At 39.5% G+C, this 27,959-nt stretch overlaps 1 protein-coding gene across 1 annotated transcript in view; it reads left to right on the top strand.

The window, feature by feature from the left end:
• TDRD7 (tudor domain containing 7) overlaps positions 1–27,959 on the top strand; it is a 43,691-nt gene that overhangs the window by 14,569 nt on the left and 1,163 nt on the right. Inside the window, exons 4-15 of the mRNA XM_082497604.1 lie at positions 2,702–2,787; positions 4,227–4,444; positions 13,697–14,277; positions 18,005–18,191; positions 20,002–20,113; positions 20,963–21,165; positions 21,311–21,445; positions 23,139–23,222; positions 23,379–23,513; positions 23,855–23,965; positions 25,418–25,908; positions 26,240–26,400. Coding sequence (XP_082353730.1) covers positions 2,702–2,787; positions 4,227–4,444; positions 13,697–14,277; positions 18,005–18,191; positions 20,002–20,113; positions 20,963–21,165; positions 21,311–21,445; positions 23,139–23,222; positions 23,379–23,513; positions 23,855–23,965; positions 25,418–25,908; positions 26,240–26,400 — 2,504 coding nt within the window. The remainder of the gene's footprint in view (positions 1–2,701; positions 2,788–4,226; positions 4,445–13,696; positions 14,278–18,004; positions 18,192–20,001; positions 20,114–20,962; positions 21,166–21,310; positions 21,446–23,138; positions 23,223–23,378; positions 23,514–23,854; positions 23,966–25,417; positions 25,909–26,239; positions 26,401–27,959) is intronic.

The following is a 27,959-nucleotide window of genomic DNA, read 5'->3' as shown; positions in this document are numbered from 1 at the left end:
TCTGAGACAATGGTCTGTGGGAGCGAAATGTAACTGCTTGGGTACAGCTACACATGGAGGCTTGGCAGGGCTGCATGACTGGTCAGGCATTTGTGAAGGGCCAGGCTGCTGATGTATTCTCTTATTGCTGGTGTGGCTAAGAGGCCTCTTGCTGGGAGCAGTTTATAGCAGCTGAGCAACATGAGGCCTTGCAGGCAGCTGGGTTGTCCATACCTGCATGCTGGAGAAGTGTGTTGGCCCTGCTGGTGTCTGACTGTGTTCCATCCCATCTTTGGAGAGATAAGACCACTGTGGTCTGTGTGAACAAGCGTCCTTGTCTGATTGCAGGGCTTGAAACTGATGAGAACTAAGCTGATGTTAGCACCACTTTGTTCCATGGAAAGCTGTTGAGCCACAGCAGGAAACGCAGGAAGACACCACATGAAGTCTCTTTAATACTGAGAGGATTCCAAATCCAATTTGCTTTCACATGCAACGTAAGGGAATCATCAGTCCTCTGTTCCAGGTTCCTTCCCTAGGTGTTCCAGGTGGCATCCCCCAAGAGGGGAACATCTGCTCTCTTCCTCACTGAAACCTTGCTGCAGTTCCTGCTGGTTTACCCTGCACTCTTGTTATCCATGTCACCTGTTGTGTGGCTTAAGGTGGTAGAAATAGTGTGTGGCCCTGAGGACTAGAACACAGCTATGGATTTTTACTGGGAGGCAGCAGTAGCAGGACAGTCTCCATTACCCATGTAGCTAGTTCATGGGATTGTTTTGCTTGCTGCCTAGCGATGGTGATAGGGTCTTTTCAGTCTGCTTCCCATAAAGGGGCTTTTTTCCTTGGTTATCCGTCCAGCTTGGAGTTGTCTGGTAAATAGATGTATAGAGAGGTGGGATCCTGGGTTTCTTGTAGGATGTGCATGGCCAGTCACAGCGCACCTTCTAAGAAGAGACTGTGCTGCTGATTTGTGTGGGGATCTGAGCGGTGCCCAGAAGGTAGAGAGTTTTCCTGTGATGCAGGTGGAGTGTTGGAAGTGTCTTTTCAGATACACAAGAAGTGCAAAGTGTGAATGTGTGGGTGACTTTGCTTTTGTATTTTTTGATTCTTGTCCCACTTGTCTTTCACAAATGTGCTTGTAGTTGATCTGCTGCTCAGCACTTCTGGGCATGCCTCTCTTGCTTTGGAAAATGCTGTGCTGTGCAGTGGCTGTCCTCACTGCTAATGCTATGGGATGTGACCCAAAACAGAAGTATTCTTTCTAGTACAAGTGACGCCCCATGGCTGATGGAGGAGCAGTAGTTTCATCTTACAGGGACAGCAAAAAAAGTGAGAGAGACAAGTTCATGTTAAATCTTGTTAAGATGCTGCTTAGAAGAGGTATGAATGTGGCATCACCAGCAGGCATAAAGAAGTCGTTATCCCACTCTACTTGGTGCTTGTCAGGCCACACATGGAATACTGTATTCGGTTTTGGTCCCCACTATGCAAAAAAGATGCATGGACAGGCATGAGAGGGTCCAGAGAAAGGCCCCAAAGATGATCAAAGGACTGAGAAGCCTGCAGCATGAGGAAAGGCTGAGAGAATTGGGTTTGTTGAGCCTTGAGAAAAGAAGGCTTAGGGGAGACCTTATCACTGTGTTCCAGTATTTAAAGGGTGTCTGCAAAGAAGATGGAGACTCCCTTTTTACAAGGAGTCACATGGAAAGGAGGAGGGGTAACAGGTACCAGTTATTCCAGGGGAGATTAAGATTGGACATGAGAAAAAAATTTCACAATGAGGCAGGGAAGTGGTGGATTGTGCAGTGTTGGACACTTGTAAGCTTCAGCTGGACAGGGTGCTGGGCCACCTTGTCTAGGCTGTGCTTTTGCCAAGACAGGTTGAACCAGATGATTCTTGAAGTCCCTTCCAACCTGGTATTCTGTGATTCTGTGATTGATGCAATGTGTCTTTGAGAGGTACTTGGTCCTGGTCTTCGAACTCTTTTCTCCAACTCTTGTTCCCTTTTGCTTCCAGTGTATGTAATTATTCCAGAGTTGAGTGTTTCCAAAACAGTCTTAGGGAGCTACACACTACTGTGACCTCTTCGTTGTCAGGAGCTCATTGTGCTGCATGTGTTCCCAGTATAAGATGCTGTTCTCTGAGGCACCTCAGAAGAACACTAGCAACCATAACATATGATATGTGTCCTTTCTGTGGGAGAGCATTTCAGAGAGGAATCTGTTAAACAGTGTAGCAACACTGTCCACAAAAAGACCTTGAGTCCTTGTACAATTTTAGATGTTCTCCTGGCTTCTGAAGCCAAATACTTTCAGGAGACTCTGATATGGCTTGCCAAGAAGGTGAGCATAATCATGTTCAACAGCAAGACTGAGACACCATCCAGATACAAGTCTCAATAAGGCTGAACATATCAAATGTAAGGCCATCAACTGTGTTATTAGGCCTAGATGCTTTCCTTTTGCTAATGTCTTTTTACTGTGTGTTTTGTTTCTCGCAATAATCAGGATAAGAAAAAAACTAGAAACCACCTGTTTATCTGTCTTGTTACTGCTGGTCAGCTTATCTTCCAAGCCATGACGTTGCGAGTACTGATCTTGTGCAGGGGGCCTGATAGAAGTATGTGACATAAATTTTATTTTATGTATAGGTCTTATAAGCAGATGGAATGCTATTCAGAGCCAAGAGAATGATTTAAAGAAATTTTCTTTTCAATTTTAGGTCTGAGAAGAGACTAACTGTCCCACCACGGTTTCAAAAGGAGTTGCAAGTTCACCTGTCCAGAAGCTCTTCTGTAGATTCAAATGGTATGTTTGCCCATGAAGAAAATTTGTCAACTACACACATTAGATTAGATTGTGTGTCATCTTAAGAAAAATCTTTTTTAGTACTTGTTTTGAAGGAAGATAGGTTTGGCTGAGAACAAAGTTCTGTGAGTGAACCTTTTCACTCTCATTTCATGGTGCTGGGGAAATGTGTGTTTTTACTTCTCTGCCCCTCTGTCTTCTAGAAGAATCCTTGTGTAGTAAGTGTCAAAGCCAATAACAAAACTAGTGTGAGTAGCTTGGAAACAGGAGGAGTATGCTTAACTTAACTGCTAGGGTAGGGAGCTGTGGCGATTGAAATGCACGAACTCCAATATGAAGGATTGAAATCCAAATCAGCTTTATTAAGCAAGCGTGCTCTTTATATACTTTTCTACCAAGGCCAGTAATTTTCTACTTTACTTGTTTACACCATCACGTACTCTAAAAGATCACGTTCCCACCGAAAAGGGAATCTCTCTTCCCTGTGAACAGCACCTCCTTATCTAGGGAGTAGCTTCACACAACGTCATCCTCTGCCAGAACAGTGCTGCAGCTGCTTATTCCTCCCTATTAGTTCTACCACACTTAACCCTTCTTTTGCCTCAGTCCCCACAGAGAGCTGGTGTATGAGAGTGAAATCCCGGCTTTCAGGAGCAAGCAGCACACAGAGAATAACCTTCTGTATGCCTGTCTCCCTGCAGTTGCGCAGTTGATGGGCTTGTCAAATGATGATTGCTTTCTTTGAGACCTGTCAGGCTGATTTGTGAAGCTTCAGCCTCCAAAGGGATAGAAATGAGGGAACAGGCAAGCTAATCATGTGAACCTCCAACTGCGATAATGACTGCCTTGCTTCTACACACAATATATGAAAATGTCCAAAGTAGATGGACAGTTGCTGTCTCTTTCCCTGCTCAGCTGGAGGGCTTCCTTGGATGCAGTAGCACAGAAAGCCTGGGTGCTGGTTTCAGAATTCTCCTCAGGACATATCTTAGAATGATAGGCAAATTGTTGGTCTGTTTTGTACCTCTGTCTGAATTTAGAAGAACATCCTTGGGTGTTTTGCTGTATCTTTGTTGTTGTGTTTGCACTCGTAAAGAAATTTTATTGTGCCCCTCTTGGGACACTGCCTCAGTGCAGCATCTCAGCAACAGTGTGGCTGAGGATTCTGCAACCTCTTCCAGGATCCCTTCAGAAGAAACATTTAGCAACCTCTTATGAAAATAACGACAGTGATTCAAAATTCAGCTTCAGGTCAATTACTAAATGTCTGAGGTTTCTGTCCCTCTTTCCAATAGAGAGTGACTGAACCGTCCATGCTGGGCATTTGAGAGTTGGTGTAATGCTGGCAGCTCCCATGTTTAGTTTTTAAGTAGCTAGGTAATCATGTCTTTCTGCTGCTAAGGCTATGTTTACTTCAACGCTGTATTTTTGTTTAACAGATAACTTGAATACATCTGTTGCGGAGACACACACTGTTGCCTCTGGCCCTTCTGCTGCTCATGTCAATGAAATTCAAAGTCGCATTATGGAGATTCTGAGCAAGTGCAGCAGTGGTGTTTGGGTGTCAAAGATGCCACAGATCTACCGGGAAATGTACTGGGAGGAGCTTAGCACAGCAGTGCTCCGTCAGCTTGAGAACTGGCCTCATGTGTGCACAGTAGGTATTGAGTGTCATTTTTGTGGATGATGCTAATAACCTACAGATTTCTGAGCATTCAATTTGCCAAATATTATTTTATGTAGTCCTGCATTTCCTTTCGTGATCTGTAGCAGAAAAAAAAGAAAAAAGAAGAAAGAATACCACACTTCTCCTTCCCCAAATTGTAGCAATGCCTTCAAAGCAACACCCAAAAAATAACTGTTGGCTGGACTAGCATTGTTCTGGAGAAGAAAGGTCAGCCTCTGCGGCCTCTTGGAGCAGGTGCTCTGGATTGCTGAGTTGCCACCTTTACCTGACTCCTACACTGACAACTCAAACAGCAGCTGATGACAGTTGCTCTCCATGTCATGTTTGTTTCTTTCCCCCATTGCATTTTATGCTTTGTCTTGTTGGTGGGTTTATCTCCTCTTAAATCTATAAGCTATCAGCAAATTCTGTGTGAACAGTCTTAGGTCTATCTGTAGTTATTATCTTTCTATAGACTTTTCCACAGGTCTTTCTCACATCTTAAGTCAAGGATACAGAATTTTGATGTTTAAGTTAGGCTTAGATACAATAATAGATGAAAGCTAAGGGTAATAATGCTGGGGGAGAGATTACAGCCACCCACCTCCCACTGATGCGCATTACCTCTTGATCACTAGGGATATCCTTGTCCTTCATACTAGGGGCTGCTATCAGGCTGAGCCTCCACTTACAGGTCTGCCATGTGAGTTGCCACCACCACTGGGTTAAGGATCTTCGATTGCTGTGCTTGTATCTCTTCTGCAGTCATGTTTCACTTAGGTTATAATGCAACTTTGCATCAAGGCTTTGTTTAGCTTTACTTTAACAGGCCTGTCATATCAATGAACACTTTCAACTTCATCAACATCTGTTAAACTGTGGCACCAGAAGAGTATTGGAAGTAATGAGAGTTATCTGTCTGCTTGAAATGACTTTTCATTCTGGCGTAAATAAGCAGTCGTTAGTTCTGTGGAAACATTGTAATACAGCAGGTACAGTACAACAGCAGTCAGAACTATCAAGTTGTCTCGGCACACTCTGTCTTATCGTGGAGAACTGTTAGTAAGTCTGTAAAGCCCATCTCACTTTACTGACTTATGTAAACCATAGTCATGACTCTGGCATGGAGAAGTTTGAACTGGGACTGCAGCTACCATCTGTCTCTTAAATATATTCAGTGTCTATTCATGCTTCAAACAAGTTGTCTGCAGGTGTAAAACTCTGAAGATTCTTTGAAATGCCAGTGGGCAGAATGTACTCTTCAGTATCAGTAAAGATGCTTCCATGACTAATTTATTAATTATTTCTGCCTTGTTGGGTACTTACACTGGGAGTGTCTGCCAGCCCCAGAAGAACAGAGAAAACACCTGGTGTTTCTCTCAGTACCTTCTTAAAGAGACAGCACATACTGTCCACAAGCACCTGCCTTGTGGTCCATCCACTTGAGAGGTGTGGGGAGAGAGATTGCCAGTGAAGAATGAGGCTAAAAAGTTGTTGAGTACCTCAGCCTTCTCCTCATCTGTTGTTACTAGTTTGCCACTCATGTTCATCAGGGCTGGTACACTTTCTTTGACCTTCCTTTTCTGGCTGACATATCTACAGAAGCCCTTCTTATTATTCTTTGCACCCCTTGCCAAGTTCAGCTCCGGCTGCGCCTTTGTCTTCCTGACCCTATCCCTACACAACCAGGCAGCTACCAGTTAATAATGCTGCCATTCTGAAATTGGAAATGCCACTTGTGCTGGGAGAGATATTCAACAGTTCTAGAACAAAGATACTCTTTTTTCGTAAAACATCCTACTGGCTCTGGCTGTCAGTTTAACCGTTAATCTGTTGTCATCATAAGCCAGTTTCATCTCCAGTAATCTACCGTTCCTCAATCAGTTGTCTTACTGCTTTTTAATAAGCATATGCTAAAGAAAATACCTGAACACATTCTTTAGTGCGCGTAAGCACTTTGGTGTTGTATTAGCTACTGTGTGATACTGTGCTCTTCAGACTGGAGAACATTTGCCTGGCTATTTATTCTGAGGAGGAGGTTTTACACAGTAAGGGAATGCTTAGTGTTCTTTACTTCATCTCTTGGATGTTTGGGATGGTGCTGGGCAGGTCCCAAAGGCTGGCTGTCTTCTTCAAGATACATAATTGGAAGAAATCAGAGAAAAGAAGGGGAAAATTGGCATGTTTTTTCTTTGGTGGGTTTTGGGTGTTTGTGCTTGGTTTTTGGTTTGTTTTTTTGTTTGTTTTTTTTTTTTTAAGTAGTCATTACAGGTTGAAATTTTTCATTACAAACGGGAAGGTAGAAGATATTTTTAGACAAGAATGGGACTTGCATGTTGCCTAGTTGACAGGTAGGATATTTTGTTGTTTTGTTGTGGTTTTTTAACAGCGTCTAGTTCTCAGAATATTCTTCATCTTTTACATTTTATAGAAGTTGTGACTGTTTGCAGAATGTGAAACAAACGGCTGAGGAAGATGAGCTGGTAAACAGATTGACAGAAGCAGGATTAGGGCTGTTATCTGAATCTTGGTTCCTGGGCGGTATCCCCCCTCTTAACAAACCAGGTACTACATACTACTACATCTGGCAGCTGAGTTTTCACTGTAGTGTTCAGAGTGAATTAAACAGGTCCACTCAGAGAGGAGGAGGACTACCATAGTAACCAGTGGTATTCCTTGAGCAACTTTGGTTCTGTCAGGTTTTTACTCTCAAGGAATGAATTTCTATACCATGATTGAGCTGTGTGAAGCAAAAGTCATAATTCCAAACAGAGAAACGGACTAGAGAGAATAAAACATTCAGCTGTAATTATAAGTAATACATAGTGTGTTCTTATAAGCTGGAATGTACTTTGCACATGGAGGAGATGATGGAGCGGGCTATTATGGCTGGTAGGGTGTGTGAATGAAAGCTCGCACACTTTTACACAAACCCTATGAACTGTCTTCTGTAGATGAACTGTAGCATTATGATAGTTAGCTTTCTCTTGCCATGCTCGTTGAAGACCTGAGTGTTTGGTCTGACAGTTTCCTTTAGCATGTATCGCAGTACTAGACAGAGAGCCACTAGCCATTTAGAATGGAGTTCAGTGAACAGAAGACACGTTTTGCCTAAAATTTAACTAGGTGGTTTTTATATGTATTTTATATATATATATATATATATATATATATATATGTATATAAGATTTTAGGAAGAAATTATTTACTGTGGGAGTGGTGAGACACTGGATCAGGTTGCCCAGGGAAGTTGTGGATGCCCCATCCCTGGAAGTGTTCAAGGCCAGGTTGCATAGGGCTTTGAGCAACCTGGTCTAATGGAAGGTGTCCTCGCCCATGGTTGGGGTTTGGAACTAGATTATTTTTAAGGTCCCTTCCAACTGAAGCCATTCTGTGATTCGATGATTCTGTGATATAGTACAGCACAGGGCAAAATATGGTAGGTATCAGCCTCACTCAGAAGATGGTGTCATAGATTGTGTGGAAATGAGCCATTTGAGGACACAAGATCCAGAATAACTTTGCTGTCCAAACACTGCTAGAACAGGCTGTAACTCCGTGTTCTTGAAGCTCAATCTTACTGACGAGTGGTTAGAAAACATGATGAGCCAGCAAATGAAGTCAGACTCCATTTGACAGCATCTTTGCTGGTTCCTGCTTCACATACGCTTGCAACTCCTTATGTGTTAAATCTTGCACTTCGCTGACCCCTTAGGAAGACTTCACTGCATTATGAGGTGAAAATTAGTGCAGTCAAAAAGAACTGCTGACAAAGGTGCCTGCTGATCCTCAGTGCTGGCATAAGGATGTGAGGAATAAGGGCAGCCCTCAAGGGTGCAGAGTTGTTAGATTGGCTCAGCTGGCTTATTGGATCACAGTTTCACTTGCAACTGTGTTTTCAGAAGTTAGAGTCTCAAAAGCATGAGGAACTGTGGAGAATAATTATTTTCACTGCAATGTGCAAGGTAATGAAGTGGGAGGGCAAGGAGGATGGGCAGAAGGGGGCAACCTAAAGACACTCCTGAACTTTGCAGAGCTTACCACCCCAGCGCTAAGCACTAGCTGAACCTGAACAAGGGGTGTCTTGACAATAAGGATCTTTTAGTCTAACAACAATAGAAAATACAAAAATATGCCCAGTATGACATGTATTTTAACATTTCAGTTAAGTACAGAAGTAATGACTACCATAAGTAGAAAGGTTTCAGAGTCATTGCAGCATCTGCAAATTTTCACTTCAGTTGAAGGGCTGAAAATATCTTCTGTTATTGTCATGAAGAATCCACCAAAATTTATTGTTGTCATTGCCAGTCTGAATATCATAACTGATCTTTTCTGGAGCTTCTTAATGAAACTGATATACCTGTCAGGGTTAGTGACTCAAAAGGCTATCAAATCAAAAACCTTTCAAAATTATTTTGTCTTCCCGAGTATTGTAAGAGGCCTGCAATTTTTGAAGGTAGTTCTTCCACCCTGTTAACTGAAATTCAACTCATATTCAGAAGAACTGAACCAGTTCTTCTAACATTGCACAAACGTTTCTCAGAATCACAGAATCACTGAGTTTGGAAGGGACCTCTTGAGATTACCTAATGCAATGCCCCTGCTCAAGCAAGGTCACCATGAGCAGTTTGCTCAGGGCTGTATCCGGTCATGTTTTAGCAATGGACACTCTACAACCTTTGTGAGACATATTCCAGTCCTGTTCCTGTCTTGTTCCAGCTTCTGAGTTGACATGACGTTTGGTTGAAGACAAGCCTTTTAATGTGTCCTTTTTTGCATTTAGGGTAAGAAGTTAGGTATCATAGCTTCCCATGCAAAACAATGATTGCATGTTGAAGTAGAAGCTGTAAAAGCTGGAGAGGATCCCAAGGACAAGCTATAACTGGATGACATAAGGGGCTTCCACAGCCTTGAAAGCAAAAGCTCTGTACTGTGTCTAATGCCACCCTGTGCGGTGAGGATCTTCAGCCTTTCAGGAACACTGCACAAGTCTTTTTTTCTTTTTTTTTTTTTTTTTTTTCCCCCAGAATTGATTACTTTGCATGCATATTCAACAGCTTGATAGCTTAAACTCTATTGCTTTCAGAGGCAGCAGCTTGGAAGAGCAGGGAGGAGTGGAGCATTAATGTTGAAGTAGCATCTCACCATTGCCTGGGGAGAGCTGTACTGTAGAATGATTAACAAAAACATTGGGATCTTGAGTTGTAGTGGCCGCCTCTGACACAGAAAAGACACTGTCAGCTAGATGTATGGATGCAAGGTACTGCTAATCAAGGTGAGGAATACCTTCCTCACTGCTTTGAGCTCCAGTTTGCTCGGAGTTGAATTTTGTGTAGTATTGAGGAAAGTCAGGTAGATGAGCGCTGACTTCAAACTGAAGCATTTGTCTAAGGTGCCTGTCAGCAAAATGTATCTGTATGTAGTCTGTGGTACGTATGCATGGTAGCTAGCTTCCGTGTTGCACATTTAAATCAGATCTGAAAGAATTCATGCATCACACTTCTGATGAATTATTCTCACTGAATCAGAATGATAGTTCTGGTCAGTGTGTTTTAGAGCAGTCTCTGAGGACCTCTCTGATACCAATAATCATGGAGCCAGACTTTTCCTGTTTGTCACATATGAGGAGACTGTCACTGACATTAAATGCCAACTTCCCCTGCAGGTTTCCTTTCCCTACCTTGCATAAAATAGCTGCATATAGTAGTTGTGAATGGAACCTTGAAAGGGAAGGACATTTTTTCTGACTAGAAACTGTCATTTTAAGGAGGTCTTTTCTCCACTTCCTTCCTGGAAGGTATTGATGCTGTAGGAGTTTGCCAGTTTATCTGCTCTTTGATCATCACTGTACACATAATAAAACAAGACTAAATGTCATCGTAGTCATTCTGGCATCCACAAAGTGGATCCTTTCTTTTCATTATATATATTAGTGCAGTGGTTTACTTGCATATTGTCAAGTGGTTTACTTGCATGTGTCAGTGGTTTACTTGCACGTTGTTAAGCACACATATACAAAGCTTTTGTCCTAGCAACACAGACAGGAGCACAGCTGCCTTCATCCCCTCTGTATGTATATGTGCAAAGGAGTGGACTTGCTCTTCTTTTGCATTCCACTTGACTTACTCAGTTGCAGTGTCAGTATTTATCTTGGGAGTATTTTTTTATTTGAAGCTTTATTATTTTGGGCTCCAGATTTTAAGAGCTCCCTCTGTTACTCAGGCCCAGGACAAACATGTTTTTCTTTTTCTTCTGTGTAGAATAACTTCAGTCTCTGTTGCCCCGATAATACATTCTGACAGCTCTTGACTCTGCTTTGTGCTCTCTAATGGAGAGATGACAGCAGGCATGTTGTGCTTGCAAAGCAGGCCTGCCAGTCATGCTAGTGGGAAATAGATTTGCCTGCAATGTACAAACTCAGCTGGAAACCAATTTAAGATATTTGTGCTAAAGAAAGGGTGGCTGTCCTGAAGTGCTGCTCTCAAGTGAAGCTGTTCACTTATAATTAAAAGTTTCTGTAGTGTTGTGTGTCCTTGAAGGTGTCTTGGTCACAGCAATGTCTGGGCGAGTCTGTTACATCTTGAACATTAACTTCTATGCAAGAAATAGTAGCCAAATGATGTCCACCTGAGCTTATTTATACTGAAGTAAGCTGAAACAACTTACTGAAATAGCATTTTTCTGTCTCTAAATGGTTTGCTCAGTAAGCATCTACAGTCTCTTCAAAACAGAACTTCAATGCCTAGAAAAACTCAGAGCTATTATTGGAATTAAGAGGCTTAAAGGTCTCTAAGGATCTTCTCTCTTTAGTCTGCTGCCAGTCTTCAGTGTGTAAGGTTTAATGGTCCTGTCAGCTAAAATGTATTCATCTTTGTTGCAGCACTAGTTAATAAGAGCTAGCTAAGAGAAAGGGTGCATAAAGGTAGACCTCTGCATCCAGCTTCTTTCAGGATGAACTGCCATACACTCCAACACAGCCTTCTCAAACAAATTGTTTTCTTGATAATGCTAAGTATTTTCTGGAGGTAAAAGTTTCAAGAAATTCTTCAATCTTGTGCATGGACAGTTGGGACATCCTTATCAATTCCTCTGTATCTAGGATGTCATTACCTGCCAAGGTCACGTGCCCTGATTTTTTCTCTGTGCTACTTGATATACTTTGGTCTCTTGACTGTGTATCAAAGCCCTTGCAAGGCTTTGGTAAGTTTTCATTTGTTTGTTTTTCTAACCAAGCTCCTTTCTTCACCTGTGGTTCAAGAGGCACAATAAGATTCCTGATACCGGAAGGTACAAAGGTAGGTTCTTCCTGAATAAGACATCTTTGGTTGCATGGCCAGATATGTTTCATCATCTCTTATATCAAGCTGATTAGAAGAGATGCTTAACTTGATGAATGTACCACTGGTATGTGGAAGTCCTTTATATGATTTGCTTATATTTTAATCCTATAGTAGATAAATATTCCGTGGTAAATGCATGTCTATAGGACACTACCTCTCCCCTCCCCCCTATTAAGACAGAATGTCTCCTTGGTTTAGTGAGCCTACTTGGAAGGACTCGAGTCTTAAAGCTTATGGACTCATTTGCATGAATTCGAGGAGCTGAGGGTTGTTAGGTTTGTTTGCCTTCTCATGTCTTATTCTTTCAGAAAATATTACTACTTTGGGTTTCACTGATAAAGAAGGATTCAGGCGTGCTGCCATGAATGCACGAGGATTCTCTAACGTGGTTAATATTTTTATATTTTTATATGAAAACTGTTTCCTTTGCGTCAATTTTAGATAGCACACATGCTAGTGTTCATGGAAGTTGATCAAAACCTGTTCTCAAGAACCATTTGATCGCTTGCTTTTGCACCAGTCTAGACAATGTAATGCACAGCAAATGTATAGAAATGCACTTGTGGAGTAACCTTTAGGTGGTTTTACAGACTCCCTCAGCTCAAATCATTGTGTGGCAATTTGGGCTGAGTGTGGAGAGGTGCACATAGGAGAAAATACATGGTTCTTGACACAGTAATGGCTATTTTTTCAGTTTTTTCAAAATATTGTAACTAAACGTTCTTTATCTTGTTATCTTGATAATGAGTGAAATGCGTTATTCTTGTTATGTAAGATAATACTTAAAGTTATCTTTGTTATGCCTCCATTGTATGTTGCTGAGACAGAACAGCAACGAATGACTTTAGGAAGGTTTATAAAGTTCTGATGGGTATGGACATCAATACCATAAAGGTAAATGCTACCCCTGAGAAGTACCAAGTAATTCAACTACTCAATGTTTTGTTCATTGATCTGCCTCTGAAAAGGAGTTCGGTGTGATGTGGACCCAGGAAACTGATGAGAGTTGCTTCCTCTCAGGAAGGAACATGAGGGTGGAGCTATGTAAACCTTAATAACTTTCTTTATTGCAGGAGCTGTTCCTCCTTTGGGACAGTGTGAAAACACTGAGAGCTTTTGTTATCTCAATTCTACATAGATATTCCTGCTAAGCTACAGTTAAGTTTACCTAGGTTGAAACTGAATAGCTTGGAGAAGTGGAATTTTATTGTGAGCTTATTTCTACAGTTCTCCAGTGCTGCTGTCAAAGTTGTGACTTCAGACCATGTGAGACTTGGCAAAGGGTAGAGACATATGGACTGGGAAAACATCTGGATCTGGAGGAGGCTGTGGGCATGGTTTAAAATGGCCTAATAAAATTTATTATGTAATTTATTATGATCCAGAAATTTCTTCCTTAATTTCAGAACTTTTTTAAAGAAAAAATATTTCCCTGAATGTGACAGCCTTTACAACACTGACTGACGGGTTTCCTCTTGTTTCTGAAGTATGAAATCAAATCATCTTTCCCTCAATAAACTCAGACTGAAACTTTTGTTGATGATATGCTTACCTGCGTGGAAGATCAGGGGGATAAATTTGCAAAAGACCGAAGTTTGTGGAGTCTGTCATCATCTTCTAGTCCTTCTAGGAGAAAAGAGAGATTATACTTCTTTGGAAGCAAGTCCAACTTGCATTGCATAGATTAGATATTTGTCCTGTACTGATGTAGTCATGTGTGTTCAAAGTGGAGGGGGAAGCATTACAAGAAGTACTACCCTGTAGTAACTGCCTCAAGCTTAGCTCCCTGTGTATGTCCACTTCAAAGTCTGTATAAAATGCATGTTATAAAAATGGATTGGCAAAATGATTTAGACTTAGAGGTGCAGCTGATTGTTGACTCTACTTTTTGTTTTTCAAGGTGGAGAAAGTACACAGGGGTGATCAGACAGATGGGCTTCTTTATCCTGCTAAGAAAATACCACCAGTAGCAAAAAGCGATACAGAGCAAGAAAAGGCATCTCAGAATGTTACTTCATCAAAAGTAGACCCTTTGTTAAAACCAAATGTGGAGACCGTGCCTGCATCACTTAGTAGTGACTTCAAACAGAAAGTTGTTAACATCTTGCTGAAATACTCCAGTGGTCTTTGGGCTAATGCACTTCCCAAATTGTACCAAGATACTTATCAAGTAAAATTTCCAGAAGACATTCTAAATAATCTAGAGTTGCTCTCAGATGTATGTATAGTGGACTATGTATCTGAAGTCCCCAGAAAGGCCATCCTCTATGCTAAACCCCAAAGATGCACTGATGAAAATCTGAATGTGACTGAGAAAGTCCAGAGGAATGATGGTGTGAAGGCCACAGCTGAACAACAGTATGAAGAATCCAAGGACCAGCATGCAGAGAACATAACTGTCCCTCCTCTAATCATTCCATCGGAAGGATCTGTGTCCGTGATGGTGTTAGAACTGAAAAACACTAACGAGGTCCTAATTAGGCAAGTTTCTCCTTCAGAATCTATCTTTTTGGCTTTATTTATAAATCTACATATTCATATTGTGCAGGTCTGCCATAAGAGAACAGATGAACAGGAGGGTACAGGACTTCATTATTTACTTATTTTGATAACAAAATTTAAGAATCGTTTTGTGTGCTTAAATGGAAATGTTCTGAAACTTCTGTGCTGAGTTGATCAGTTCTATCATTAGCTTGTCTGAGAATCTAAGTAGATTTGACTTGCTGTTGGAGGACTTTTTAAAATACTCGTACTGTAACACATAGTAGTATTCATATATTGCTACAATGCTTATTAAAATATTTTTTACTTCTGTAACTGACTTACTAGTAACTAGGTGTGACTTGAGTGTGCAGTTTTCACTTTTGGGGACAGATGAACTTCCATCCAACAGTAAACTACTAGTGCTTCTTGCTGTGGTTGCTCATCAGCCCAGCCTTAGAGGACAGTGTAAGAAGTGGATTGTAGTGGCTCTCTTACATATATATTACTGTACTGTGTCAGAAAACACCATGATAAGTCTTCTATACCTCACTGTTGGGATAAAACACACAAATCCTAACAATTCTTTTAAACAAATAGACAAACAAAGAAATCCAAACACTTTTTATAGAGGATATTTCGTTTTGAAGGTTACTTCAAATCGAGCCTAATCTTAAAAAGTTTTATATGTCACTTCAAAGCATAAAATGAGGAACTATGTGGTAATATCCTATATTGTCAGCTTTCTGATTTCGCTGACTAGTTTCTGCAGTTTCAGCTTTCATTATTTAGTTTCAGTCATTCTCAGAGGTCCTTACTAGAATAAAAATAACGTGTGCAGTTTACTTACAGATTTTTTCACTGTGAAACTAAACCCCTGTTCCTCATTGCTGGTTTGCAGTATTCAACACGCTAACCTTAAGGCTGAAATTTAGATAACCTTTTTCTGTCTAGCTATCAGTAATGTATTGGAATACTCAACCTTGAACTTCCTTTATTTGTTAGTCCACTGTTTTAGTTCCCTGAAGTCATGCAGTCTTAATGGCTGGTGATCTGTAGTGAAAATCCCCATACTTAGGGGTTATGAGAGAAGTTCTCATTTGAGAATGTTGCTGTCTTTCTTTTAGCTGCTAGCACCATTCCATTGTCCTTTTTCTTAGATAAGCTTTTTTTTGTACATTGCTTAAACATTTATTTTGCATACTGGTCTTACCACAAAGCATAATTTAAGGAAAAATTCTTCATCCGTCATTAACATTTGTACTATCTCCAGCTGGTTGAGTCAGTCATTTTTGTGAAGAAGACACAGCTGGAATTTGTGAGTAAGCCTAAGCCCCCCCCAAAAAAAAAAAAGAAATCATAGAAGGAAGAACTACATTGAGGAAAAGAGAGGCTTTATGTTTTAGGTTGTTCCAATGAGAGCTCTGTTTGAATTTAGTCTACAACATGAAAGATGATGAAAATGAATAGTTCCAATAACGAAAGCGAATTTAAGACAGGTAATCATCTGTACATAGAGATACTGAAACAGACATAATGCATATTGAATGTTTTGTACTGGGAAGAGCAGGAACAAATTATCTGTCTCTTACTTCCAGCTTGCTATAGAAGTGGGACTTAAGGCTGCAGAGCTTTTTCCTTCTCACTGTACACCTTTTAATTCTGACAGCATTGATAACTTGCTGTATATGTGGAGTAACAAATCTTGGCTTTCTAATCTGTTATTTTAAGGATGTTTCCACTAATTATTTGGGGGAATGCTTCAAGTCCCATGGAGTAAACTACAGTATGACACTGATGAGCTGAAGGTGATTATGTTAAAATTTCGCTAAAGCAGAAGTCCCCGAATTTTGGACTATGGTTCTTGGTCTTATTAAAGTCTTATTAAAGTTTCTGAATTTGTCAGTTCTGTGTAGATACATGGTGGTGATTAGTGGTTGCTTGGCCCTAGGTAGAGAAATGACTGCTTAATGTTTTCTTTGTACTTCATGGGCAACATCCTTTATTTTCAAGATGAAATTAGCCCTGAAGGGAATAGTTTTTTGCCATGACAAGAAATGTTTATGTAGACATATAGGAAGGAAACAATGCATGGACTCAACTTTCCCATGCATGTACTAAGCAGTCCCTTTCGCCTGATCTGCGCAAGAACTGTGCAATGGCTGTTGGTTGATGTTGATTGTTGCAGGATCCATAAAATCAAGATTCATCATAATTAACTATTGTGCTTTATTCTCAACTACCTTGACTTTCTGTGCTGCAGATTGGATACTTTTTTTTCCCTCTTTTATCTTTTTGAATAGACAAAATTTTGTAGCTTGTTTCACTGTGGAAGCATACCCCTCTGTTCTTTCACAATGAAGCAGAAAGCTTTACTTCATTTGTCAATTGATTCCAGTTGAGACTAAGAATGGTGCTGAATGCATACTTGCAGTGTCTGGCCACCTGCGCATAGATTACACTCTAACACACTTCTTTGAGGTTGCTTTCTAAGGTTCTTTTCTAAACAATCTGAAAAACAGTTTTTCAATTGGCTTTGAGCAGTCAAAAGCTTTTTCAGCATGAGGCACACCTATTACCAGAAAATAGTGAGGCAGGAAATTCTGAAAGGTGGTTCTACTTTTTTTTAAGATATGCCTACTGTCTGTTAAGTATTTCATAAGTTTCATAAAAAATAAAAGTTAAGAAATTAAGTTTTAAGTAGCACATATGTGACTGTTACTGCACTCCATGTCCATTATGAAGTAGATGAGTGCTTACATAGAAACAAAAGGCCTGTCATTTTGAAAAGCAATATATAATTGTATGGTGAGGTAGCAGGCTGTCTTTAGGAATATGAGGATTCCCTGGAATGTGATCAGATTTAACTTAATCTTCATTAAAAAGTAAGCATGGTATGTCATAGTACAGTATTTGCACTAATTCTGGGCACATAGCAGACCTTCAGAATAAACCTAGATTTTTATAGGATGATAATTTAAACTGTGTGATAGAAATGAGCAGTATTAATCACTTTATGAACAAGTCAAAACAGTAGCTACTAATACAAATTTGGGAATGAGATTTCCTTTTGTCTGCTCTAATCTGACTTGTTTCTGAAGCATTCAGAACTTGCCATTTGCAGTTTTCAGTAACTTTATGTATTTCATTAAAAAAAAATCTATGCGACACAAACTGCTTCTGTATGAACCACTAGGTCAGTAGCCTAATATCACAATTGTTCTGAAGGCTGAAAGTAAACAGCACATGGTTTGACAGCTCATTTGTAAAGTTATTTTATATGCCTTGGTTTTAATCAACCTTAGTGAAAACCTGATTAAACTGGTGTTTGTTAATGACAGAGTAACTTCAGAGATGACCTATTAGTTCCCTTTTATACCTGGTCCTAGATGCTATTCTGCTCTTGTGGTCAAGTTGCTCTACATGATTGTAATAATCAAGTAAAAGTTTTTACTAAAAATCTAGTTGAGCATGTTAGATTATACACTGCTGGACCACATCTAGCTGTCAACAAAAGCACTAAATTTTCTGTCAGTTATTTATGTATAGACCTGTTAATGGGAAAAGAGTTTGGATACTGATGTGCTCAAAAAATTTATATATTCATAATTTACTTATATTCATATATGCATGTAACTCTTCTTAGTTTTTTATTCGGCCTTCTGAAGTTGCATCCTAACTCTTGTGGTGTTTTTTGTTTTTGTGTTTTTTTTGTAAAATACTGTAGGTATGTGGGCAAAGATTATTCTTCTGCCCAGGAACAAATGGAAGATGACATGAAAGCATACTATAGTCAGAACAGTACAGTGTCACTAGCTCAGTCTCTGAGCGTTGGGCAACTTGTTGCAGTACATGCTGAAGAAGACGCCTGGTTGCGTGCTCGGATAGTTTCTCTAGAAGACAACAGAATAAAGGCAAGCAATTACTTCTTGTGGCACTTGGAGAAAGACTTGAAACAATCTTGGCTTTTAGATTACGCAGTCAATTCTTAAATATGCTGCACGAGCATTCTCTCCTTTCTTGCTCTGCTCTTTTTTGAAGTTATGTGATTGCCAGACTTGAACGGTCTTTCATTTTTTTTTCCATAAATAGTTTGAATTTGGGTGTTTTCTTTGGGGTTTTGTATGGGGCTGGGCCCTATAGCACTTTTATACTGAAAATGTATTTTTGATAGTCTTAGGAGGAATGGGTGTAATAGAAGTTTGGAGTGGGACAGAGGAAGGGAAAGGGAAGAACAAAATTCACTTGCTGATGGATCTTGTTTGAAGTCTTGTACTGAACTACCTATTACATGCACTAAATAGCAAGACAATGAGAAGGATATACTTGTGTTCCCTTCCAGGCAAATCTGGTATTCTGGGAGTTAGACAAAGTGTGCATTTTAGTTAAACCCCTTTTAGATTATTTAACTCCTCTGTTAAATTTTTCCTGGGCCAAGCAGACTCTTCTTGAAACTAGAACATATGATAGAACTGTTAAAAAAGTTTCAAACTTCTTAATTATTTCTTACCTAGTCAAACATTACTGATACCTTTTTATTTTTTGTTTCTACCCCCAGTTAGGTGATTTTTTACCCAGATCTGCTGAACATACTTCTAAAGTTGATCTATTTCATAAATATTTGAATAGCACATGTATTAGAATTTAGTTTTTTCTGAAAGTTAGTGTGATACCCTTCAGCTGGAACTTGGAGGGGGCTGTCAGAACTTGTTTTTGTGAAAGATTGTTGGGTTTAGAGAAATGGCAAGGATATTGGTAGCAAGCTTGCCTCTAATTTCTCTGCAGCTAGAGCTATCAGCCAAAAGAAGGCTACTGCTTTATTGAAGCATTTGTTGATTATCCTCTGAAACAGTATTCAGACTTCCCTGTCAGTGTTTGGTATGCAGACAATTTGCATGATACAGTTTAGAAAAAAGTTGTAAAAACTCCTGTCAAAGCCTTCTCTCACAGAATCATAGAGTGGTTTAGGTTGGATGGGACCTTGAAGATCATCGAGTTCCAAACCCCCTGCCATAGGCAGGGACACCTCCCACTAGACCAGGTTGCTCAAAGCCCCATCCAGCCTGGCCTTGAACACTTCCAGGGATGGGGCATCCACAACTTCCCTGGGCAACCCGATCTAGTGACTCACCACCCTCAGAGTGAAAAATATTTTCCTAATACTTATTCTTAATCTACCCTCTGCTCTCACTTTAGCTTCAATTATTTGCTGCCAATCAGCAATTTCCCTACTGGTTTCCTGCATTGACTGTGGTATTTGTATCAGTTACTATAAGCACAAATCAAAATTATTCTCTTAATGCTGTAAAAACAAAAGGCAAAACATAGAATAGCCACTTAAGTGGTATTTGAATTTTCAACACACTCAAAACTTTATAAATAAAAATTGCCACTTTATTACCTTTCTTTATATGGTTGGATGTAATATGTGCTGAGTCCTTCCAGCACTGTTCCTATTAAGAGTTGAGATTCTGTGGAACGGTTGGAGGGGCTGGTTTTACAGAAATCTTGAGAAGAGTTTCCCTGAAAACTCTGAATACTCAAGCAGTGAAACAAACATCAGATTAATGACGTTATTTTATATATATATATGAATAAATTAGTGAAAAGTGATTTGTCTGTGGCTGCACAGATAATGTGGTAACAGCATATGTTTTTCCTAGACTCAAGCAAACATACTAATAATTATGTTAATGATGCTTTTATTCCCTTTTCCATTATCAGGTATGCTATGTTGATCATGGCTTCAGTGAGTTTGTTGAAAGCAACAGTGTGTACAAACTACAGAAACAGTTCAATTCACTTCCATTTCAAGCTGCAAAATGTAAACTGGCAGGTAAGAGAAAGCCAGTGTTGAGTATACAGCTTGCTGTTGCACTATTTATGAATTGAAGTGTCTCAGTCTGAGATTTTTGATCCTTGTTTGTAATAACTCTATGTATGTTAGATTTTGTCCAAGACAGCTAGTCTAAGCAGACACAGGTAGGCATGGAAAGAAGGAAAAGGAAGGAAGGAAGGATTTGAAGGAGAGTTTTGTAAAGAAACCTTCATATTAGAGGACCTTGAGATCTAGTGTCGCTGTAATGGAGCTTAGTTGTTTCTGCACTTAGCTTGGATGTTTTTGTCCCTTTAATATATGTAAGCTTAAAGAAATATAAGGAAATGTTTGCTGTTGTGTGAAGCAATGTACTAATACAACTCATTTTTCCACAAATGAGGCACATCTGTTGTGGCCAGGTTGGGCAATATTCCTGAATACAATCCTATTTAAAGTGATGCTTCCCCTTTCAGTACTTGCATACTTGCAGACTTCTTAGACTCTGCTTGAAATTACTTACCTTCCTAAAACTGGTAGGCGTTTCTAACTTTAAAAAAATATATTTTTAATATATAAAATGGCTATGAATGACCTTTTTTTGTTGTTGATTGTTTTTTTAATACTTGGATGCATTCCTTTTTTCTCTATATGTTTGCCTCAACTCTTTCTGAAGAGGATCTGCCCCACCCCACCACCCATGATGACTTTCTTAAAAAGGTGGAAATTAAGCAGAATGCAAGTAGGGGTGCAGTACAACTTTCCTGCTACATCCTGATTCTTGGGAAGATTCCTGTTGCAAACACAGACCTGGTTATTATTTTTCTCATCAAATAGATCAATACATAAAAAGTATGGTGTGTCTTACAGGACTGGAAGTCTTCTGTGATGATCCTGTCCTAGTAAAGACAGTGGAATCACAGACATGCTCCAAGATATTTGCAGTGGAAATACTGGAAAAGAGTGATATTCCTCTTCTTGTTCTCTATGACACTTCGGGAGAAGATGATATCAACATCAATGCTACTTGTCTGAAGGCATTATATGACAAGTCCCTTGAACTGCACCTACAGGTACTATTTTCTTGTTCCCTTGGTAATTCATGGAAATCGTTGACTGCAAAGGTCTTGGATGGACAACAAACATTACTCAGAAAGTTGCTAAGTTTTTGTGTGTTTGTTTCCCCCCCCATTTCTTGTCAAAATCTTATCGTTGCAGGTAGATGCACTGTATACAAATGTCAGAGTAACCAGTGTTTTCTCTGATGGAAGCCTTTATTGCCAAGTGCCATCTAAAGGCTTGTCTAGACTTTCGGAAATCTTGCAGAAATTAGAAGACTACTTCCATTACAAGGTAGGTTCTATGGTGAGAGAAGCGGTGAAGCCATGTAGGCTTTCTTCAGAGTATACCAGTAATTTTCCTTGCACATAAGTTCAAGTTTCTGAGGTAGCCATAGACTATTGAAAAAGGCTGTAAATTCTCTTCCTAGTTTTTGGGGTGCTTCCTTCAGCATGAAAAGTGTCTTTTGATGCTTTCTTATTTGTAAACTGTCTCTGAGGTTTCAGTAACTACTTATAACTTGCCTTGAATAGTTAAACCAGTAACAATATGGCTCATAATGGGAAGCTTCTAATGGAAACTGCACCAGATTGGTATAAAGCCTGTGGAGATACTGACATATATTTGAGGGGGAGCGAGGGGGGGGAGTTTTACTTATATGATGGAGTTGAGGTGTGTGAACGGCTTCGCCCATGGCATACTGTGCAAAGTGACAATAAAAGCAGTGTAACTAAGGTCTGTCCTTTTTAGCCTGGCTGCCTTGGAGATCGGATGGCTTTGATCTGATCTATTGCATGTCTTGTCCTTGTACTCTTAGCTTTTGAATGTTGTGGCTACTTTCAACTAGAACTGAGGTATAGGAGTAATTTTCAAAAGTCTTTAAGTTGCTTTAAAATAGGCATGTGGCAGAGAAGTCTGACTTTCCACTGGCCCTTTACAGACACAGCCAACAACCCTTGCTAAACTCAAGAGAATTTATACAAAAGAGAAGAAATCTTAAGAGAATCTAATTTGTTCAACATTAAACTGAGCCTTAGAAAATCGAACCATGAAATGCAGATCCTTGAAGGTCCTGTTAGAACTGCTGCTTGTGAGACTACTCTGTCAAAGTGTTTTGGGGTGTAGAAGTTGAGCTTTAGACTGGTTGTGGAACACACACCATCTAGAAATACTTTACATCTCAGTTATCAAGATTCAGTTTCAAGCAAACTAAACACTGAAGGAAAGCGTATAGAACCCTGAAAGGTTTAGCAACACAAAGACAGTCAGCCAGACAAGTATTTCAAAAGTTCAGATTTTCTGGACAGAGCATATGTTAGGTTCTTACTGCTATTATAGAGACACCTTGACATTCAGAATCTTTTAATATCAATCTGTATACAAGGGTAGAAAAAGCAATCTTGACTTTGCAGCTTATCTTGAGGGGTTTTATTTTGCCTGAGAATTTATACAAACTAAGGTGTTGATGGGTCTTCAAATGGAATTTCTTAATGCTTTTTCTAGTGCAGCCATTGTCTTGTTATTTGGGATCTTCACGGCGAATGTCACCCCCATGAGACTTTCATTTGAGTCAGTAGTATATTTGGTTTGTTAAATATCTGAACAAATTATGTATTCTAGAATATAAAGGTAGGAGCTTCTTCAGTTATCTGTCACAGCTCTAAACTGCTCTTGCTTTTCAGAACATTAAAGTAGTGGTGGGTGATTTCATATTCTGTGTTTCCAAATGTGGCTTTTTTCCTCTGGCACTTTGTATTCTCTCAGTTTGCCTGTATGATAGACAGCTTGGAATTAAAGCTTTACTGACTGGGGAAGCTTAAAACAACATGATAAGAAATGCTTCTGAGGCTGGAAAGAGTCTTTATATTTGTAATAGTTTTTGCTTCTCAGAACAGTTTATTACATGTGTGGCTTTCGATAGTTGAGGTAGTTGAGTGTCAGATATTAATAGCTCCATGCTTTTTAACCTCTGTTTTTATATTTGCAGCAGACATCTGAGTTTAATGTATCGCTACCTTTCTGTGGCAAAATCTGCTTGTTTCCTTCCAAAGGAAAATGGGCTCGTGTAGAGGTAAGAATTCAAGGAACAGCTACAGTTTTTCCACATAGAAATAGCTCTTTTTGTTCAGCTAAATCTGAATCCTTAGTTTCCATGAAACTTGTTATAGTGTGTGTGTCACTGTTGTGTTTTTAACCTCAAAATGATGCTCTTGCTTCCTTCTTTCAGATAAGACTTATTCACTCTAGACGGGCACTTGATGTGCAGTTTGTGGATACTGGAACAGCTGCCACTGTAAAAACATCAGAGCTTAGAGAAATACCACCACAATTCCTGAGAGAAGTAATTTCAATACCGCCTCAGGTATAAAGACATGTTAAAGCTAACCTGTGCTAGATCTCTTGGCAGTGTTTGTAGTGCTGGTACTTCAAGGTTTATGTAATGAAATTTTGGTTTGTTTAATAGCATTCGACATTGGAGTGTATTTCACTGTGCATCTTTGCCTGAAATAAATCATAATGTCCCATGTATTGACAGGACACTGTGTATGTGTAATGGTAATGGTTTTATGCATTCCTTTGTCTCCTTCTGTTTGTCATACGTTATTGAATCTGTCAGCATTAATGACATTTTTGTGAATAGGAACTTGTGGACTAGTTTCCATATTACTAAATTATACCTTGTATACTTAATTCTGTTTTTAGGCTATAAAATGCTGCCTTGCAGATCTGCCTCCTAACACTGGCATGTGGACTCCAGATGCTGTACTGTGGCTGAGAGACACTGTCATGAATTGTCCTGAATTTAGCATGAAGGTAAATAGTCAAAATGCCTATGTGACTTGAAATCATAGTCATGCAGAAAGAGCATTGAAAGAACAACTCTAGAAGCTTAACCACTCATCAAATTGACTTTTGTTTTAGAAGTTTGTAACCAGCTGTTGAACATAAATTCTATACAAAGTCCTTTTCTTACGACATTTGGCATAACACTTACTTGTGTAAGCCTCTTAGAAGCTTCTCTTTTCCCCTCAAGAATTTAGCAACTTTCGCATGATCCTTTCACATTTTGCTGTCGCAGTGCAGCTAATGTTATCTTATTGACTGATAAGAAGGAAACACAGTTGTTAGTGTTTCACCACATAAAAAGATAAAACTGTAAAATTATTTTTATGCCTCTTGTAAGCATAGCTTTGTCTCCTTATGGTCTTGGAAAGCAGCTTTATTTTTTGTTTGCTCTTTCTAATACAGTGTGATATAGTATATGCTATTGTACACTTAGAATTTGTGTTATCTTTGAGATAAAATTATTTCCGCTTGCAATATATCCTATCCAGTTTAATTAACTGAAAACACCCTTCTAAAGGGAATCTATTACTAGGTACAGACTAAACAAAGCTAATTTTCTTTTAAAAAGCTGATTCCAGGTACTGTCAACAGGACTTCGAAAGTGTTGTGTAGCTTTCCTTTACCTTTTTCTTGCTTTAATACTGGAGACCGTATAGTTAAAACAACTCCTCTAGTCTGGGACTTAGGACTTTTGCATCTGTGTTTTCTAAACATCCACTTTCAAGATAGTTTGAGTTTTGTACTAATTCTTGCTTCATTAAATAATAGGTGACAGATGCATGCTTTAATTGTGGAAAGTTTTTACTCCTGGCTAGGAAAATCAACAGAATAATCTGTAAAGAAATGTTACATACTGTGTCAGATTAAAATTTCAGTGCTTCACTATAAATAATGCTGGCATATCAGATGTTAAATAGGAAATGTTTTTATGTTGGTGCTTGAAAATAATGCATGATACAAACCTGGAGGTTTTTTCATCTTTATTTTTTTCCCCATCCTTAATTTGGTAGGCTTCATCTCCCATAAGGACAGGAAGAGAATTTTGAAAGATTAAGTGTTAATATTGAATAGCATTACTTAGTTGTTTAGATCTGTATGGACATTGGCTACTGTTCTGAAAACTAGAATTGTACACACAGTACTGATATTGAACCCGTTGGCCGAACAAAACTCAATTCGATCTCTGTGTTTGCTTTATGTTAGTGGAACAGCTGCAAATGCTTTTCTTTGCTGCTGTGAATTGCTTACTATCCAACAAGTTCATTAATGTATTTGAGAGAACCTTGAAAATACTTCTGTGCATGTAGAATGCAATGAACTGTTGCCACTTTTCTGCTAAAGGCTTTAGTCTTCTGTACAAAATCAGATGTACATTTAAGAGTTATTAACTGGAAGTTAAACTGTATTTTGTTTTCCAAGGTGGTTAAGCAGGATGGTTCAAAGGGAATTGCACACGTTTACTTATTTGCTCCAGAGAATTTCCCAGACATGGATCATAGCGTCAATCGACAGATCAAAAACGCAGACTTGTGGAAGCATCAGAAAGATGTTTTCTTGAGTGTCACACCCAGTGAGACCAGCTCCACAAAAGTGACAAGTGATGCTCTTTCAGCTCTGCAGTTAACTACTGGAAGGCTAGAGAAGAGTTTCTCTGATTCAGCCAGAGAACCCAGCAGTGCAGTGTCTACCATTGATATGCCTCCACCTCTACCCTTGTCAAAGACTGGTGAGCTCATGGATGTCTATGTCTCAGTGGCCTGCCATCCAGGTCACTTTATTGTCCAGCCTTGGAAAGAACTACATAATCTGGAAGCCCTAATGGAAGAAATGATCTTGTACTACAGCAGGGCAGAAGAGAAGCCTGTGAACATTGAAAAAAACAAGCTGTATGCAGCTAAAATTGAAAATCAGTAAGTAGATACTTAAAACCAAAATCTTTGAAGGCAAGCAGCTAAGCTTAGCTCTGCTAAGCTAGGAAAGCCTAGCTCTGCTTTGTCTGCATTGTTAACAAGGTGGCAGATGTCCAATGATATCTGAGAGATTAAGGGAGTAAATGAGGTTGCAGTCTTTTCATGCTTCCAGATTGTAGTCGGAAGAGTTGCCTCAGGCTTCCCAGATCTGGTATTATCAGAACAGAAGTCATGTTGGTTAAGATCTTTTGGTCATGTATTATTTTTCTGGTGCCGTGACAGTGTGTGAATATGAATTCAAATTGTCTGTTCTTGTTCTCCCCCTTTTTAGGTGGTACAGGGTCATAATAAAAGGAATTCTTAGAAATGGGTTTTTGTCGGTGTATGAGCTGGACTATGGTAAACATGAGTTTGTCAGCATAGAGAAAGTACAACCACTCATGGACGCGTTTAGAAAACTACCTTTCCAGGCTATAACAGCTCAGCTTGCAGGTAGGTAGTAAGCATTTACAGCTTTTTTTGTTAAAGTCTTATGTCAGCGGGGATACCAAATGAACAGAAATGTAAAGTGGAGAGAGCCAAATGTTAGCGATGTAATTGTTCTTTTCTAAAGTAAGCATGTGCCTGCTTGCAAAAACATGCTTAATGCTTGCATGTTTATGTCATCAAAGTAGCTCTGCTTTTCTTCTTGACCTATGTGGTGATGGTTCTGTTTTATTATTTGTTTGCTTATTTTAAGGCAGCACTTCTAGTTACCATGCATAAAACTGAAGATTGCTTAGCCTTCCCACTAGCTGCTTTTCATTGTCATAAATATTTATCATTTAATGTGTGTGATGTCTAATATGCAAAGGACACAGTGAAATCAAAACTAAACGGTTTTTAGATCCTTAAACATAACCCATTTTGAAGTGTGAAAGTTATATCTGTTGATAAGAACTTATGTTCTGATTATCCTGATCTACATCAAGTTAGGAACTACACACTGAGAGTCTGGAGAAGTTTTTCTTGCATATCTTGCCCCTATTGTAATTTACTATCTTCCAGTGCGTATTTGGAATCCAAAGTTGCTTGAAATATCTTGGTGTTCTCAAACAAACAAACTCAACAAGGAGGGGTGGGGGCTTTCAGCAGACTTTAATAAGGTTAATTTCCTTGAGAATATGGGGCACAGAGAGTGTGCATACATCTCATAGAATTAAAAACATAAAACTTGAACTCCCCTTGCTGTTGTTCCTTTCCTTTGGGAAATTTTTCTTTCATTTCTGCATTGCTTTCAGATGTATGCGTCTCTCTTTATTCAGCTGCTGCTTTCTGCTGCTGTTTGGTCAGCACTAGTCTAGACTTCAGTTACAGAATATGCTTGTCTGAAGTGACAGGCCAGAGTTGATGCTCTGATCCTAGGTTGCCTTCTGTGGATCTGCTTTCCTGCATAGCCTCAGTGTGACCTTGGGGGTTGCTTTAAACTAGTGATGATGGACATGTTACCGACAAGCTGGGGTCCTAGGAGTGCAGTGCTGAAATGAAGCTGATTTCTAGCTGTGTCTGTCTAATGGGGTAGTACAGGATCCAGCTGAGCAAGCCTGCAAGTCATCCAGTTTTCCTGCTTCACAGAATCCCAAGTAGCTAGTTAAGTTGGCCTCTGAGCTGCTTCATATTTTCAAAGCAGGGCAGCTGAGCCTGGAAGACCAGTAACTATTGTCTTGCTCTTCTCCCACTTTTTTCTCTCTTTTTTCATGTCTGCTGCCTCTCAGTCTCTGGTCTATTTCCTTGTAAAAATCCCATTTGCTTCCTCACCAGCCTTTCCTAGCATAAATTACCATTTCTTGACTATCGATGAACTGTTGACTTCTCATTCCCTCTGTAACCTGCAAGGAGCTGTGTTCCTGTGTTGTCCTGTGCTTTCAGCAGCAAGCTGCTGCTAATAGTAAAAGCAAAGCATTGTCACTTTGCTGTTTTGCTTCTTTTACCTGTAAGTTGTTGTTTGAGTGTGCATGCACCATATTTAAGTCCCTTCTGTCTAGAAGCTGTACACCAGTGGTGGTCTGGAG

This window comes from Vanellus vanellus, assembly GCF_965231255.1.
Source record: "Vanellus vanellus genome assembly, chromosome: Z".
Lineage (NCBI taxonomy): Eukaryota > Metazoa > Chordata > Aves > Charadriiformes > Charadriidae > Vanellus > Vanellus vanellus.
Note: the sequence above shows the minus strand (reverse complement) of the source record. Positions and strands in the feature narration are given on the sequence as shown.